The 12,682-nt window shown below is 34.3% G+C and overlaps 1 protein-coding gene across 4 annotated transcripts in view; it reads right to left on the bottom strand.

Moving 5' to 3' along the window:
- Positions 1-7,555: 7,555 nt before the first annotated feature.
- Positions 7,556-12,682, bottom strand: part of LOC123306304 (zinc finger autosomal protein-like) — a 29,248-nt gene continuing 24,121 nt past the window's right edge. Inside the window, exons 3-4 of one of the 4 annotated variants that reach the window (XM_044888239.1) lie at positions 8,348-8,848; positions 7,556-8,086 (exon numbers count right to left, since the gene is read on the bottom strand). In XM_044888239.1, the coding sequence (XP_044744174.1) occupies positions 7,961-8,086; positions 8,348-8,848 (627 nt within the window). In that variant the 3' untranslated portion in view covers positions 7,556-7,960. Of the gene's footprint in view, positions 9,993-12,682 lie in introns of all 4 variants that reach the window. The other 3 variants (XM_044888238.1, XM_044888241.1, XM_044888240.1) reach the window with 3 other exon arrangements.

Here is a 12,682-nt window from a genome sequence, read left to right as displayed (position 1 = left end):
TCACTTATGTGAATATGCTGCAAGCATCAAAGAAACTCTCAAACTACATATAAAAACTACTCATTTGAGAATTAAGAATCATAAGTGCCACTTATGCGAGTATATTGCAAATAGGAAAAATAGGCTTGAGAGTCATATCGAATCTGTTCATTTCAATATCAGGGAGCACAAATGTCATTTATGCGAATTTGCTGCGAATACAAAGCGTAACCTTGATACTCACGTAAGAGCTGTCCATTTGAAAATTAAAAAACACAAGGTGCACAGTACTAAAAAGTGTCATCTGTACGATTATGCTACGAGAAGAAAAAGTACTCTTCAAAATCATATCAACTTAGTCCATTTAAATATGGGAAAACACAAATGTGAATTTTGTGATTACGCTGTGAATTCTAAAAAGAACCTAGCAACACATGTTGAATCTGTACATCTGAAGTGAAACTAAAATGATACAGGGTATCTCATAGTGGATTGCCTTTGAGACCTTTTGGAAAAACTCAACTTACAATAATTATTCTGAAAATTTTGATTGTCTTACCTGTCCTATGGATTTAAAATATTCTCAGCTTTGCAATGTTGTAGTTTGTAATGAATCCCAGTTTTCTGAGAAAATTGGAGTTTATCTGTGGTTAACGTTGTTTTTCTTGCATGCCGTTGAAGATTTCGACGTTTTTCTGATGTTGATATGCGATAAACCGGAGCTGACGACGTTTTTCACTCTTGTCGCATTCTGCAATTTTCAGATTTTAACGTGTGGGGGGATTTGCCTATAAAAGCAGTTTTTCCCCCGCGACGGCCTCTTCTGTCACTTGAATCTCTTTTGTCTCTTTACGCTCTTTTTACTCTCTTTTCTCTTGTCTCTGCGATTGTGTGCCCGACGAGCAGATCAGCGAATTTAGAATAAATTTTTTCGTTATGAAGGTAGTGCTCTTAGAAATTAATTTTTATTTATTTTTTCCGCGAGTGCCTTGAATAAAGGAGGTAGGTCCCCGTCTATACCGTTCAGTTTCTTAATTAGACCTACACCGGTTACTTCTTCGACACTGCTGTACTGTATCGCTTTTTGTTATCTTTTGTCGTACTTCACCCTGTTTCGCGAGTCTGACTTTTCCCTTCGCTATCAGTCATGGTGCGTAAGCCCTTGGGGTAGTGAAGGGAAAGTCCCGTCAACACCCCCTGTTCGTGTTCTCGCGTCATAAGTGTTGAAATAGAAATCTCTTCCTTTCTATCAGTCATGGTGCGTAAGCCCTTGGTGTAGAGAATAAGAGATACCGCTCGTCGTCAGTGAAATCCCGTAGTTGCGCTCAAAATAGACCTTTTCTTCGCTGTCAGTCATGGAGCGTAGGCCTTGGGGTAGTGAATAAAAGTCTCGAGTATATCCGCCCTGGTTGTGTTTCTTTCATTTCTGGAGAAATACAATTAATTACATCCCGATACCGTATAGCAAGTTATTTCACTTCGCGAGGTCATCCTTAGTATCCATTTCGTCAGTTCTGGTTGGCGCATTTTTTTGAGCAACCTTTGATTTTTTTCACTGTACCCGGTATAAACTTTATAAAGTGCTCGTGATCGGATCAAATTTCCCGAATGTATGTTTGCTAATCGATTCGCTCATATTTCATACCTACACATATTTCCGTTGTATATATAATCAGTTTCCAAAGGTGTTACAAGTTTCTACCAAAAACTCTTATTCTTCATATGGAGTATCCAGTATATTTCAACATATATAAATCTATTTTTAAACTTTGAGATGATATAGAATTCTGTGGATCCATTCTGAAAGTTCTGAATAATTTTTTTCTTTGAACAAAATCATATAACTATGTCAGTTCCTCAAAAGAAAGTAGTGCAAAAAATCACACAACTTCACAAAAGTTATGGAAGTCCAAAAGAGTGTTTCATAAATTTCCATTTTTTTTCATCAATTTTTTTAATGTGTTGACTCACTTATCTAACTCATTTTTGGCCATTTTTAGTTTTTGTACTTTGTAACAAAGGTTCTAGGTCTTCTTGTCCATTTTTGGAGGACAGTTAATTATAAATTTTTATTTAAGTTGCTCCTTCATTCCCTCACTTATGAAACTCTAAAGCCATAGTTGAAAATATTATAAAACTTTGAAATGTATAAAAGAAGTACCCAAAAATAAACAATACGAATTTTTCATAAGTCTTTTAATGTTTATCTGTTGGGAGAAAGCAAATCCAACTGAAGGTCTCTGAAGCCCAATTTTTTTCGAAATAATCTCTAGTATTTTGGTTACAGAATGGGTTATACAAAATTTGAACATACATGTGTATGTTGCGAGTATACAGGGTGTTTCATCATAAACTGGACAAACTCATATGACGTGTAGAGAACATCGGGAGAATCATTTTTTTTTTATGAAATATTTCCCGTTTTCGAAGCATAAGGGAGATACACGGTGTTTAATGTCATTTTCGAGCGTTATTATATTGAGTGTGGTCGGTTATGTATAAGACTGGAAGTAATGGTTTCTTGTCATATCGTAGTATTTTTGGATGCTTCATTCAGAAATGGTGTAGAGCACCGAAAAAAAAATTACAAAATGGCGGAAAACCTGCAATGTTCGTGATTTTTTTTTTCGGTTGCCAAATTGATTTTCATTTCCTAAATTAACACAATTTTTAAAGGATATCTGTGAAAAAATTTTTTCAGAAATCGAACACAACTTTTTTTTACATGTCTACAGCGAAAAAAAAATTTCACTCGAAATTGATGAAATTTTTCACGATTGTACTTACTTTCATACCTAACACGAATATCAAAACAGAATCGAAAAATATCAAACGGTTTCGTTTTTACAGCCATTCAAATGTCCCGTTCGAATATCTGAAATAATAAAAAAACATGACACAGCTTGTGTTCTTAGGCCCATAATTTTTGAATTTGTATGTCGAAACATTTCAGATTGCAAAATGAATTTAAAAAAAATCAGTGAAACTTCATTGAGAGTCGAACTCCCTGCTCTGAGTTAAGTACCTATTAAAATAAATGTGGAATCTGAATTGAGACTGTTCAAAGGTTTTTAATTTTCGTTGCCAAGCAATGGCAGCTCATAGAATTTGACAGAGTATTTGAATTTAACTGAATATAATATCGCAACTATCTTGAAACCAATTTATGCAGTTTGAGTAGAAATTGGCGGTTAATACTTCCCAGATATTAATGGCATGGCATTATTGCGGAAATTTCTACGAATAATTTCACAATTTCACAAACGCAACAAAAAAAACCTATTAGTATAAAATTTATTCATAATTCGTTCTCAAAAATATTGCCATTTTTCAGGATACACTTTCTCGCCATTTTCGCCACACTATCCACCGCTGAACGAACCATTTCCGGGTTTCGGCGAATCTCTTCGGCGGCTGATTCGATTCTTTGAATCAGTTCTTCTCTCGAAGTCACTGGAGCTCGCTTATCATAAACAAGACTCTTCATATATGACCCCAGAAATAAAAATCATATGAAGAGTCTTGTTTATGATAAGCGAGCTCAAGTAGTCTTATACATAACCGACCACACTCAATATAATAACGCTCGAAAATGACATTAAACACCGTGTATCTCCCTTATGCTTCGAAAACGGGAAATATTTCATAAGAAAAAAAATGATTCTCCCGATGTTCTCTACACGTCATATGAGTTTGTCCAGTTTATGATGAAACACCCTGTATATACAGGGTCTTTCACGAGGAACCTCACCCATATTCATACGGGAAACTACTGAATGTATTTTCATGAAATTCAGCACTTATAAGTATTTCACGATGCTGATGAAATCTAAAATATTTTCAAGGCATGAGCACCTCCGGTTTTTCCGGAAATGACGTCAACTTCCGTTTTTCAAATTAGAACACCATTTTTTTATTGCAGAAATAGATTCCTTAGAAAATTTCAAGTTATTTTGATGAAACATTTTTCAGTTTTGGTTGGAAAATTCTCTCTGAGCGGGAAAATTCGAACAAAAATCGAAAATAGAGCTCCGCTGAAACAAGAATAACTTCGAGGTTTTTGGATGGAAAATTTTCATTTTTGGGATTTTTCAAGATGTAAGATTGATGTATCCACTTTAAAAATCGAAATCGCGATTCATGATACAGGGGGTGAAAAAATCGCTTTCAAAGTTAGGGATGACAAAATCGTGAAAAATCAATTTTTTCAAATTAGAACCCCATTTTTTATGGCAGATATTGAATCTACGTTAAAAAATAATGTGAGTGTATGCATCACACCATTACCCAAAAATGGATATTTTCTGAGTTATTCACAAAAAACTGTTTTTCGTCTTGAATTTTCAGCTATTTCTTTTCCCTTCACGCCAAAAAGATGAAATTTTCAGGAACTGTTATTTGAACCCTGCTGTAGATATTTCACCCCTTCTTGAAACCGACTTCAAGTTACTATTAGGAGAACCATGGCAAACTCTCGCAGTTATAACTAGAGAAGATGCTCAAAGTTTTGACCGTTAATTTCTAGACATTTATTTATACGTCTCAGGAATGCTTCGTGCGTTGCTCTTCTTATTTCATCGGGAGGAAGAGATCTGCAAAAGTGTTTAAAAACCAAATTGAGTTTCAAAACTATGAATCTAAAAATCTAAACAAACCTGAACGCATTTCTGACTAGTTCAATGCAGTCCTCTTTATCAGTCAGGGGAGTTGAGTAGACAATATTTTTATCCTACCCCAAACATAATAGTCTAAAGGAGTTAAATCGGGAGAACGTGGTGGCCAAAGATGTGGACCATTGTTCGCCAACCATCGATCTTCAAATAGCCTGTAGAGGATATTTGACACATTGAGTGAATTGTGTGGAGGCGCGCCATATTGTTGATACCATAAGTCATTATGGTTCTGTACTAGCGGCTCAATTATTTGAGTCAATATGTCAGAATATCTATCTCCTAAGGGAGAACATTCTTTAAATAATGCAAACATGTGTAGTGTTCTATCTTACCAGTTAAAGTCCCATCATAAATGTGAACATCGAGAATTGTATTATTTTTGATGGCGCAAAAAACATTGAAACTCCAGGTCTCTTGAAAGTTGCATTGTCTGAAGTGGTGGTTGTTCTCTTCATCTCAATAATGACTGTTATGCCTATTGAAAGAACCATTCTTTGTGAATTTAGATTCATCTGTCCAAATTATACAGTCCAAAAAGTTTTCATTCCCTTGAAATCGAATCATCATAGCTTCGCAAAATTCTGTTCTCCTGACGAAATCAGTTTCCTTTAAATGCTGTACCTTATTGAATTTATATGGGTGCATTTTATGTTTTTTTAATATTCTCCAAACACTCGATTGAGATAATCCCAGATCAATCTCGGCATCTTTGAGGATTCACACGAAAATATGCAAGAACTGTAATTTCGTTGTTCTCATCTTCTACTACACTTTTTTCTCTGTATATAGTTTTCTTAACGAAAGATCCGACATTTCTCATGTTTGTCATGGTTCTGTTAATGGTATCTCTCGTTGGTCTGGGTCGGTCAGGAAACCTCTCAATGAACAGTCGAATCGTTCTATCTACAACTTTATTACATTCTCTGTTGGTGTTCGTGGACTGTATTAACTTGATGAAAAACAAAACAACTCTTTTCACTTAAAGGGTAACTTTATTGTTTTTCGAACTGAACGCTTTTTTACAATCTGGACTTGCTCTTTAACATCGAGAGAGTAAGTGAGTGAATGTATTTGTAGTAAATGTAAACACTGACTCGTGATTAAGTTCGTAAATGACTAAGACTAAAGTAAAGGGAAGATTCCTTCCGCGTGGATGTTACATAGCTCTAAGAAAGCAAATGATGCGGTAGATGGCAGGTCCAGCTCATCACGGTAGCCCTGTGGCGCGAACATTCTCCATGAAGTAGAATGAGATTTAAATAATCTTCATTGGTAAAATTAGGCATAATGATCGATTTTATAACTTAATACGAATTATCACCAAATTAATAGTAAACACAAAATGCTACTGAATAAAGAGGAATTTGGCAGATGTAATTAATGATATCTATCATTAAAAAAAAATGTAAAACATGGTAAGTTTTTGCATATGGTTCATAACGAATTATTTATTTATAACTGGAGAGAAAACCGATGGCCGATTAGTTGAAATAAAGAGGTTTCCGATACAAATTCGAATCAAAATTCGCCATCTATTTAGGAACAACCTGTAACTTTTTTCTCTTGCATATTAGTGTAGTAAAATCTAAAACATGGTTTAAGTAACAGTTCCTGAAAATTTCATCTTTTTGGCGTGAAGGGAAAAGAAATAGCTGAAAATTCAAGACGAAAAATAGTTTTTTGTGAATAACTCAGAAAATAACCACTTTAGGGCAAGGGTGTGATGCATACACTCACATTATTTTTCAACGTAGATTCAATATCTGCCATAAAAAAATTTGGGTTCTGATTTGAAAAAATTGATTTTTCACGATTTTGTCATCCCTAACTTTGAAAGCGATTTTTTCACCCCCTGTATCATGAATTCGATTTTTAAAGTGGATACATCAATCTCACATCTTGAAAAATCCCAAAAATGAAAATTTTCCATCCAAAAACCTCGAAGTTATTCTTGTTTCAGCGGAGCTCTATTTTCAATTTTTGTTCGAATTTTCCCGCTCAGAGAGAATTTTCCAACCAAAACTGAAAAATGTTACATCAAAATAACTGGAAATTTTCTAAGGAATCTATTTCTGCAATAAAAAAATGATGTTCTAATTTGAAAAACGGAAGTTGACGTCATTTCCGGAAAAACTGGAGGTGCTCATGCCTTGAAAATATTTTAGATTTCATCAGCATCGTGAAATACTTATAAGTGCTGAATTTCATGAAAATACGTTCAGTAGTTTCCCGTATAATTATTTATTTTATTTATTTATTCACAAGGGGATACAAACAGGTACAAAAACCCACTAATGTATCCTCAGATAGAACGAACAAAATTACAGAGATTATAAGTACATAGATCAATTCGATACAAGATTACTAACTTAACTAATGATCATGAGTACAACTGACAAAAATCAACAGAAAAAAAAAAAACAAAAAAAGAGAGAAACCCAGAATGCCCCAAAAATGGCAACTACGTACAATTCTTTTTTTAAATCTTTCCGACCTGTTCCAGAGACATAAAAAAATAATCAACTTGACCACTAAACATGTTGGTGGTCCGAGATATCCGACATAGAGGCGAGTGCTGAGCCGTGTATGTGTACCTAAAGGGTACCATAAAAAGCTCACAGGCTCTGAGAGACCTCTGGGGAACATTGAAGCACAAGCCACCAAGAATATCTGGGCTCTGAAGTTTATTGTTCAAGATCTTAAATGCATATGGGTGAGGTTCCTCGTGAAAGACCCTGTATATATATAGGGAAGTAACATTAGTAGGTACGTTAAAATATAAGCGACATATTCCTGAGACAATTTTTAAGAAAAGAAGTCTATATAAACTTCTGTCCGGAATTTTTAGTTGAGGGATTCTTTTCAAGAAGGAATGTAGAGGGGGAAAATGAAAATATCAATGCTTAAAAATAACCTCAATTATTTACAATATACTCACTGACTGACAATTGTTACTTGCTATTTGAATGGACAGATTTTACACGACTATTTAAGTATCATTTATGCTTGTAACATGCTCCCACCTGTTACCAGTTTTCCATTGAATTATTCATATTCACATGAGTGACATTAAGATCTCTCGATGTTCAAATGAATAGAGTAAAAATGTTTTTTGAGGACATTTTTTGTACTTGCAGCATACTCACACAGATGACACTTGTGTTCCCCAATCCCTAATTTTCAAATGAACATATTTCACGCGATAATCAAGTCTATTCTTAACACTCGCACCATATTCACATAAGTGACATTTGTATTTCTTAATATTCATATGAACAGAGTTGACATATCGCTGGATAATACTTTTATCATTTGTGTTCCTTAATTTTCAAATGAACAGTGTCAAAATGCTTTCGAAGAGTCTGTTTTCTACTCGCAGCATATTCACATAAGTTGCATTTGTGTTCCTTAATTTTCAAATGAACGGATTTTATGTGCATGTCAAGGTTACTTCTGTCACTCGCAGCATATTCACATAAGTTGCATTTGTGTTCCTTAATTTTCAAATGAATGGATTTTATATGTATTTCAAGAGCCTTTTTTTCACTTGAAGCATATTCACATAAGTGACACTTGTATTCCTTAGTTTTCAAATGAACTGAGTTAAAATGCCTTCGAAGAGTATCTTTTTTACTTGCAGCATATTCACATAAGTTGCATTTGTGTTCCTTAATTTTCAAATGAACGGATTTTATATGTATTTCAAGAGCCTTTTTTTCACTTGAAGCATATTCACATAAGTGACACCTGTGCCTCTTAATTTTCAAATGAACAGTGTCAAAATGCTTTGGAAGAGTGTGTTTTTTACTCGTAGCAAATTCACATAAGTGACACTTGTATTCCTTAGTTTTCAAATGAACAGATTTCACGTGATTATCAAGTGTCTGTTTTGCACTCGCAGCAAATTCACATAAGTGGCATTTGTGTTCCTTAATTTTCAAATGAACCGATTTTATATGTTTTTCAACAGCATTTTTTTCACTTGAAGCATATTTACATAAGTGACACCTGTGCGTCTTAATTTTCAAATGAACAGATTTCACGTGACTTTCAAGTGTCCGTTTTGCACTCGTAGCAAATTCACATAAGTGACATTTGTGTTCCTTAATTTTCAAATGAACCGATTTTATATGTTTTTCAACAACATTTTTTTCACTTGAAGCATATTTACATAAGTGACACTTGTATTCCTTAGTTTTCAAATGAACAGAGTTAAAATGCCTTCGAAGAGTCTGTTTTTTACTCGCAGCATATTCACATAAGTGACACCTGTGCGTCTTAATTTTCAAATGAACAGATTTCACGTGACTATCAAGTGTCTGTTTTGCACTCGTAGCAAATTCACATAAGTGGCATTTGTGTTTTTTAATATCCAAATGAACAGTTTCAAAATGCCTTCGAAGAGTCTCTTTTTTACTCGCAGCATATTCACATAAGTTGCATTTGTGTTCCTTAATTTTCAAATGAACTGATTTTATATGTTTTTCAAGGTCACGTTTAGCACTCCCGGCAAATTCACATAAATGACACTTAATATTCGAATGAACAGATTTGATATGTAACGCAAGGTCTTTTTCATCATTGGTCTCAAAATCACACATATGACACTCTTGATTGTTGATAGTCACAGGAAGAGCTTCGTCATTCTCTAGATCAAATATTTGAGGCGTTTCTTCGATGAAGAGGGCAGGTGATTGATTTGCATCACCTTCTCTAATTAGGGAGTTTGGGTTAATTTTTTCATTCTCAATTATATATTCTTCTCTATTGTGAACACCTTCTTCGTCTATAAATTGTTCACAAGTGTCCACAACTCCTAAGTTAAACATATCAGATTTTATGCCTGTTGGGTCTAATACTGGAGGCATTTTTTCGTTTAAACAGGCAGGAAATTGATTTGAATTATCTTCAATAAGTAGAGTGTTTGGGTTAATTTTTTCATTCTCAATTATATATTCTTCTCTATCATAAACTCCTTCATTGTCTATAAACTGTTCAAAAATGTCTACAACTTCTAATTTAACAGGATTCTTGTCGTCTTTACTACAGTATGTATGATCGGTATGTTCATATTGTATGGGTTCATCAACCAAGTGACATTTAGGAAATTCACACTGGTCCATCTGAACCGGTTCAGATTTAATGGTCGTGGGATCAAATACTTGAGAGATTTTTTTGTTGAAAAAGGCAGTTGACTGATTTGCATCAACTTCTACATTTGAGAAATTCGTGCAACTTCCTTCGTTCTTTATTCTAAATTCTTCTCTTTCGTAAACTCCTTCTTCATCTATGAAGTGTTCGCATATGTCTATGATCCCTGGTTTTTCTTCCAACTTCGCTCTGAAATAAATTAGACTTTCTGAGTCAATTGAATAAAAGGGCATAGCTGGGCACCGTTAATCAGACAATCAACTTCGTTAATCGCTCGTCCGTTACTAAAAAAGTTGACTTCGTTAAACGTTAAAGCGTTACTTTTGGAATAATTTAGCGCAAGTTAACTTTAATCGTTAACACCATATCAGAAATGCTCCTCAATTGGGTTATCACAGCATATGCAAGTTTACACTGAATAATTATGAGTTTCATTCATGATTTTTTCAAATTCACCGCGGAAACTATTCAAAATCATCCTTGAAATATGGGGTTTTAAAATTTAAATCGCTTTGTGCGGAGTTTATGATTTGGCAACAGCTCCTAATAGAGAGAACAATGTCCGATCAGCTTGTTTATAAAATAACATCTGTTGATTTACAGGCGCGTACTCACTGGCGAGCTGCAACTGCAACCGGCCATAAAAATCCCATAAAATTTTACTACCTTCCTCGTTCGTCGCAGACTTCATAGACAGCCATGCATCTTTGTCTATCTCATCAAGATAATGCATTTGTTGTCCTTTATTATCAAGACATAATACAGTCGATGTTGCCAGCTTGTGCAATTCTCACAAAACGCTTTGAACTTTGAATACCCATTTTGATTTTTCATTTTTCAGTGCTTAAAATAATTTTATTATTCAGTTTAATCTTGGATATGCTGTGATAACCCAAATTGAGGAGAATTCCCCATTAATGGGTCACATGGAAAGAAAATTAAAAAAAAAATAGAAATTTTCAAATAGTGTTTAATTCTGAGTACCTATTTCAATCTCATATGGATCATTATGAACTATGTAACTAGTTTTTAATAGGAAATAAAAGGTTTCAATTCGAGGTTTTTTTTATCGAGACCCACAAAAGTAGAAACATCTAGATTGGACATTGGCTTATGGCTTGATTTCAGTAAGACAAAACACACAAATATCCTCCAGGAAATATGATGAAACTCCAATATTCAATTCCAAAATCAATTCCAATTTTTTCTTGGTAACTATGCATAGCGCACACTTACAGGTCCATGTCCATAAATTTTAAAATTATGAAATCATCACTGTGGAGAGGTATTTACAATACAGTTTAATCAAACAAAAATTCCTGTGAATATGCATCCATATAAACGCACATAATCCACAGAAACAGCATAAAATCAACCCAAAAAGCCTTAGGCCCGTTTGCACCAATACCCCTTAAAATGAGTACCTACTTGACTAAGTGTCGTTTAAAGTTAAGGGACGCTTAATTTTATTCCCAGTTGCACGACTGCGACTTAACAGAATCTTAAGTAAGGGGCCCTTAAGTTTTTATATCTAGTGATATTTCTGTTTTTTATTTTGGTGCAACTTCATCCTAATCCAATAAAGCCATTTCATTGGTTGGCCGTTTGCCGATGATCGTTGTCATTTCATTAAACTAACTTTATTGTCCTGTCAGTCAGTGTCAAGTAAATTATTATAATATTATCAAAGAGTAACAACTTTTTGTTGTTGAATTAGCATTAATATTGATAATGATAAGGATTGTCAAATAAAAGGTAGCTAAGTTTACATAAGTACAACACTTTCTTTGTAAGGTCTTGGGTCTTGTTAGTACGAATACGGTGAATGATTGCTAAGCAAGTGGTGGTAATTTACGAAGGACACTCAACTTCTCAACAGAAGAAAAGAGTTTGTTGCTAACTACAGTATGATTTGTGACACCAAATTGAAAATTAAAAAAGACTGATGACATTACAATGAAGGCAAAAGAAAAGGCTTGGTATTCAGTAATTAATTCATTCAATTTTCGAAATCCATCAATAATGGGAAGTTCTGCAGCCAGTTCAACAAATTATTCTAGGTTAGAATCCCGCCCTTAAATATCTAAGTGGTCATTACAGGAGCGCTTAAATTTAAGGCTAGCTTTAGCCATTTAAATGTCACTTAACAGTTGGTGCAACGTACACTTAACACTAAGTGCATCTTCTAGAAATCTATGTCGACAACAAACTTTGATATTTACCGATCATGCGTTGCTTACGCTAATTACGTAAATTTGTATCTTCCATACGACTAAAATCTGAGACAGATAACGCAAGACCTAATTCCATTACCGTATAACCACCCATATCTCTCTAATATATTATTAGGTCTATGAAGGACCAGTAAATGTCAAAGTCGGGGATACTCTATCATCTGAGTTCACTCTTAACCCTGAACAGAGTACCACAGGGATCCATACTGGGACCTCTGTTGTTCTTTCTTTCTATCAATGAGCCTCCCTTAAGTCCAAGAGATGCTTTGTTCAGTTTTTGTACACAAAACATCATTTTAAAGATGGGTTTGATAATCTTGTTTGCTGATGACAAGTCTTTTGCTAATTTGTAATTAACATTGAAAGGACGGAATTTACCAGTGGATAAATGTGGTAAGGAACTCATTCTTGCCACCTGGATACTGTTACCACATCTAAGGATTGTGTTAGATTTCTTGGAATTTTTATGGATGGTAATTAGAGATAGTTCAATCATATTAATTTGGTCTGTAGCAGATTAAATACCTCGTTCTTTGCTATAAGTGGAGTAGAACACTAGCGTTCCCCATGTCATCGTTGATCAATATCTATTACAGCTTAGTGTTTAGTCATTTATCTTACAACATCCTTCTTTGGGGAAATTTT

The sequence above is a fragment of the Coccinella septempunctata genome, chromosome 2 (genome assembly GCF_907165205.1).
Source record: "Coccinella septempunctata chromosome 2, icCocSept1.1, whole genome shotgun sequence".
NCBI classification, from domain to species: domain Eukaryota; kingdom Metazoa; phylum Arthropoda; class Insecta; order Coleoptera; family Coccinellidae; genus Coccinella; species Coccinella septempunctata.
This window is presented reverse-complemented; position numbering and strand designations above follow the sequence as displayed.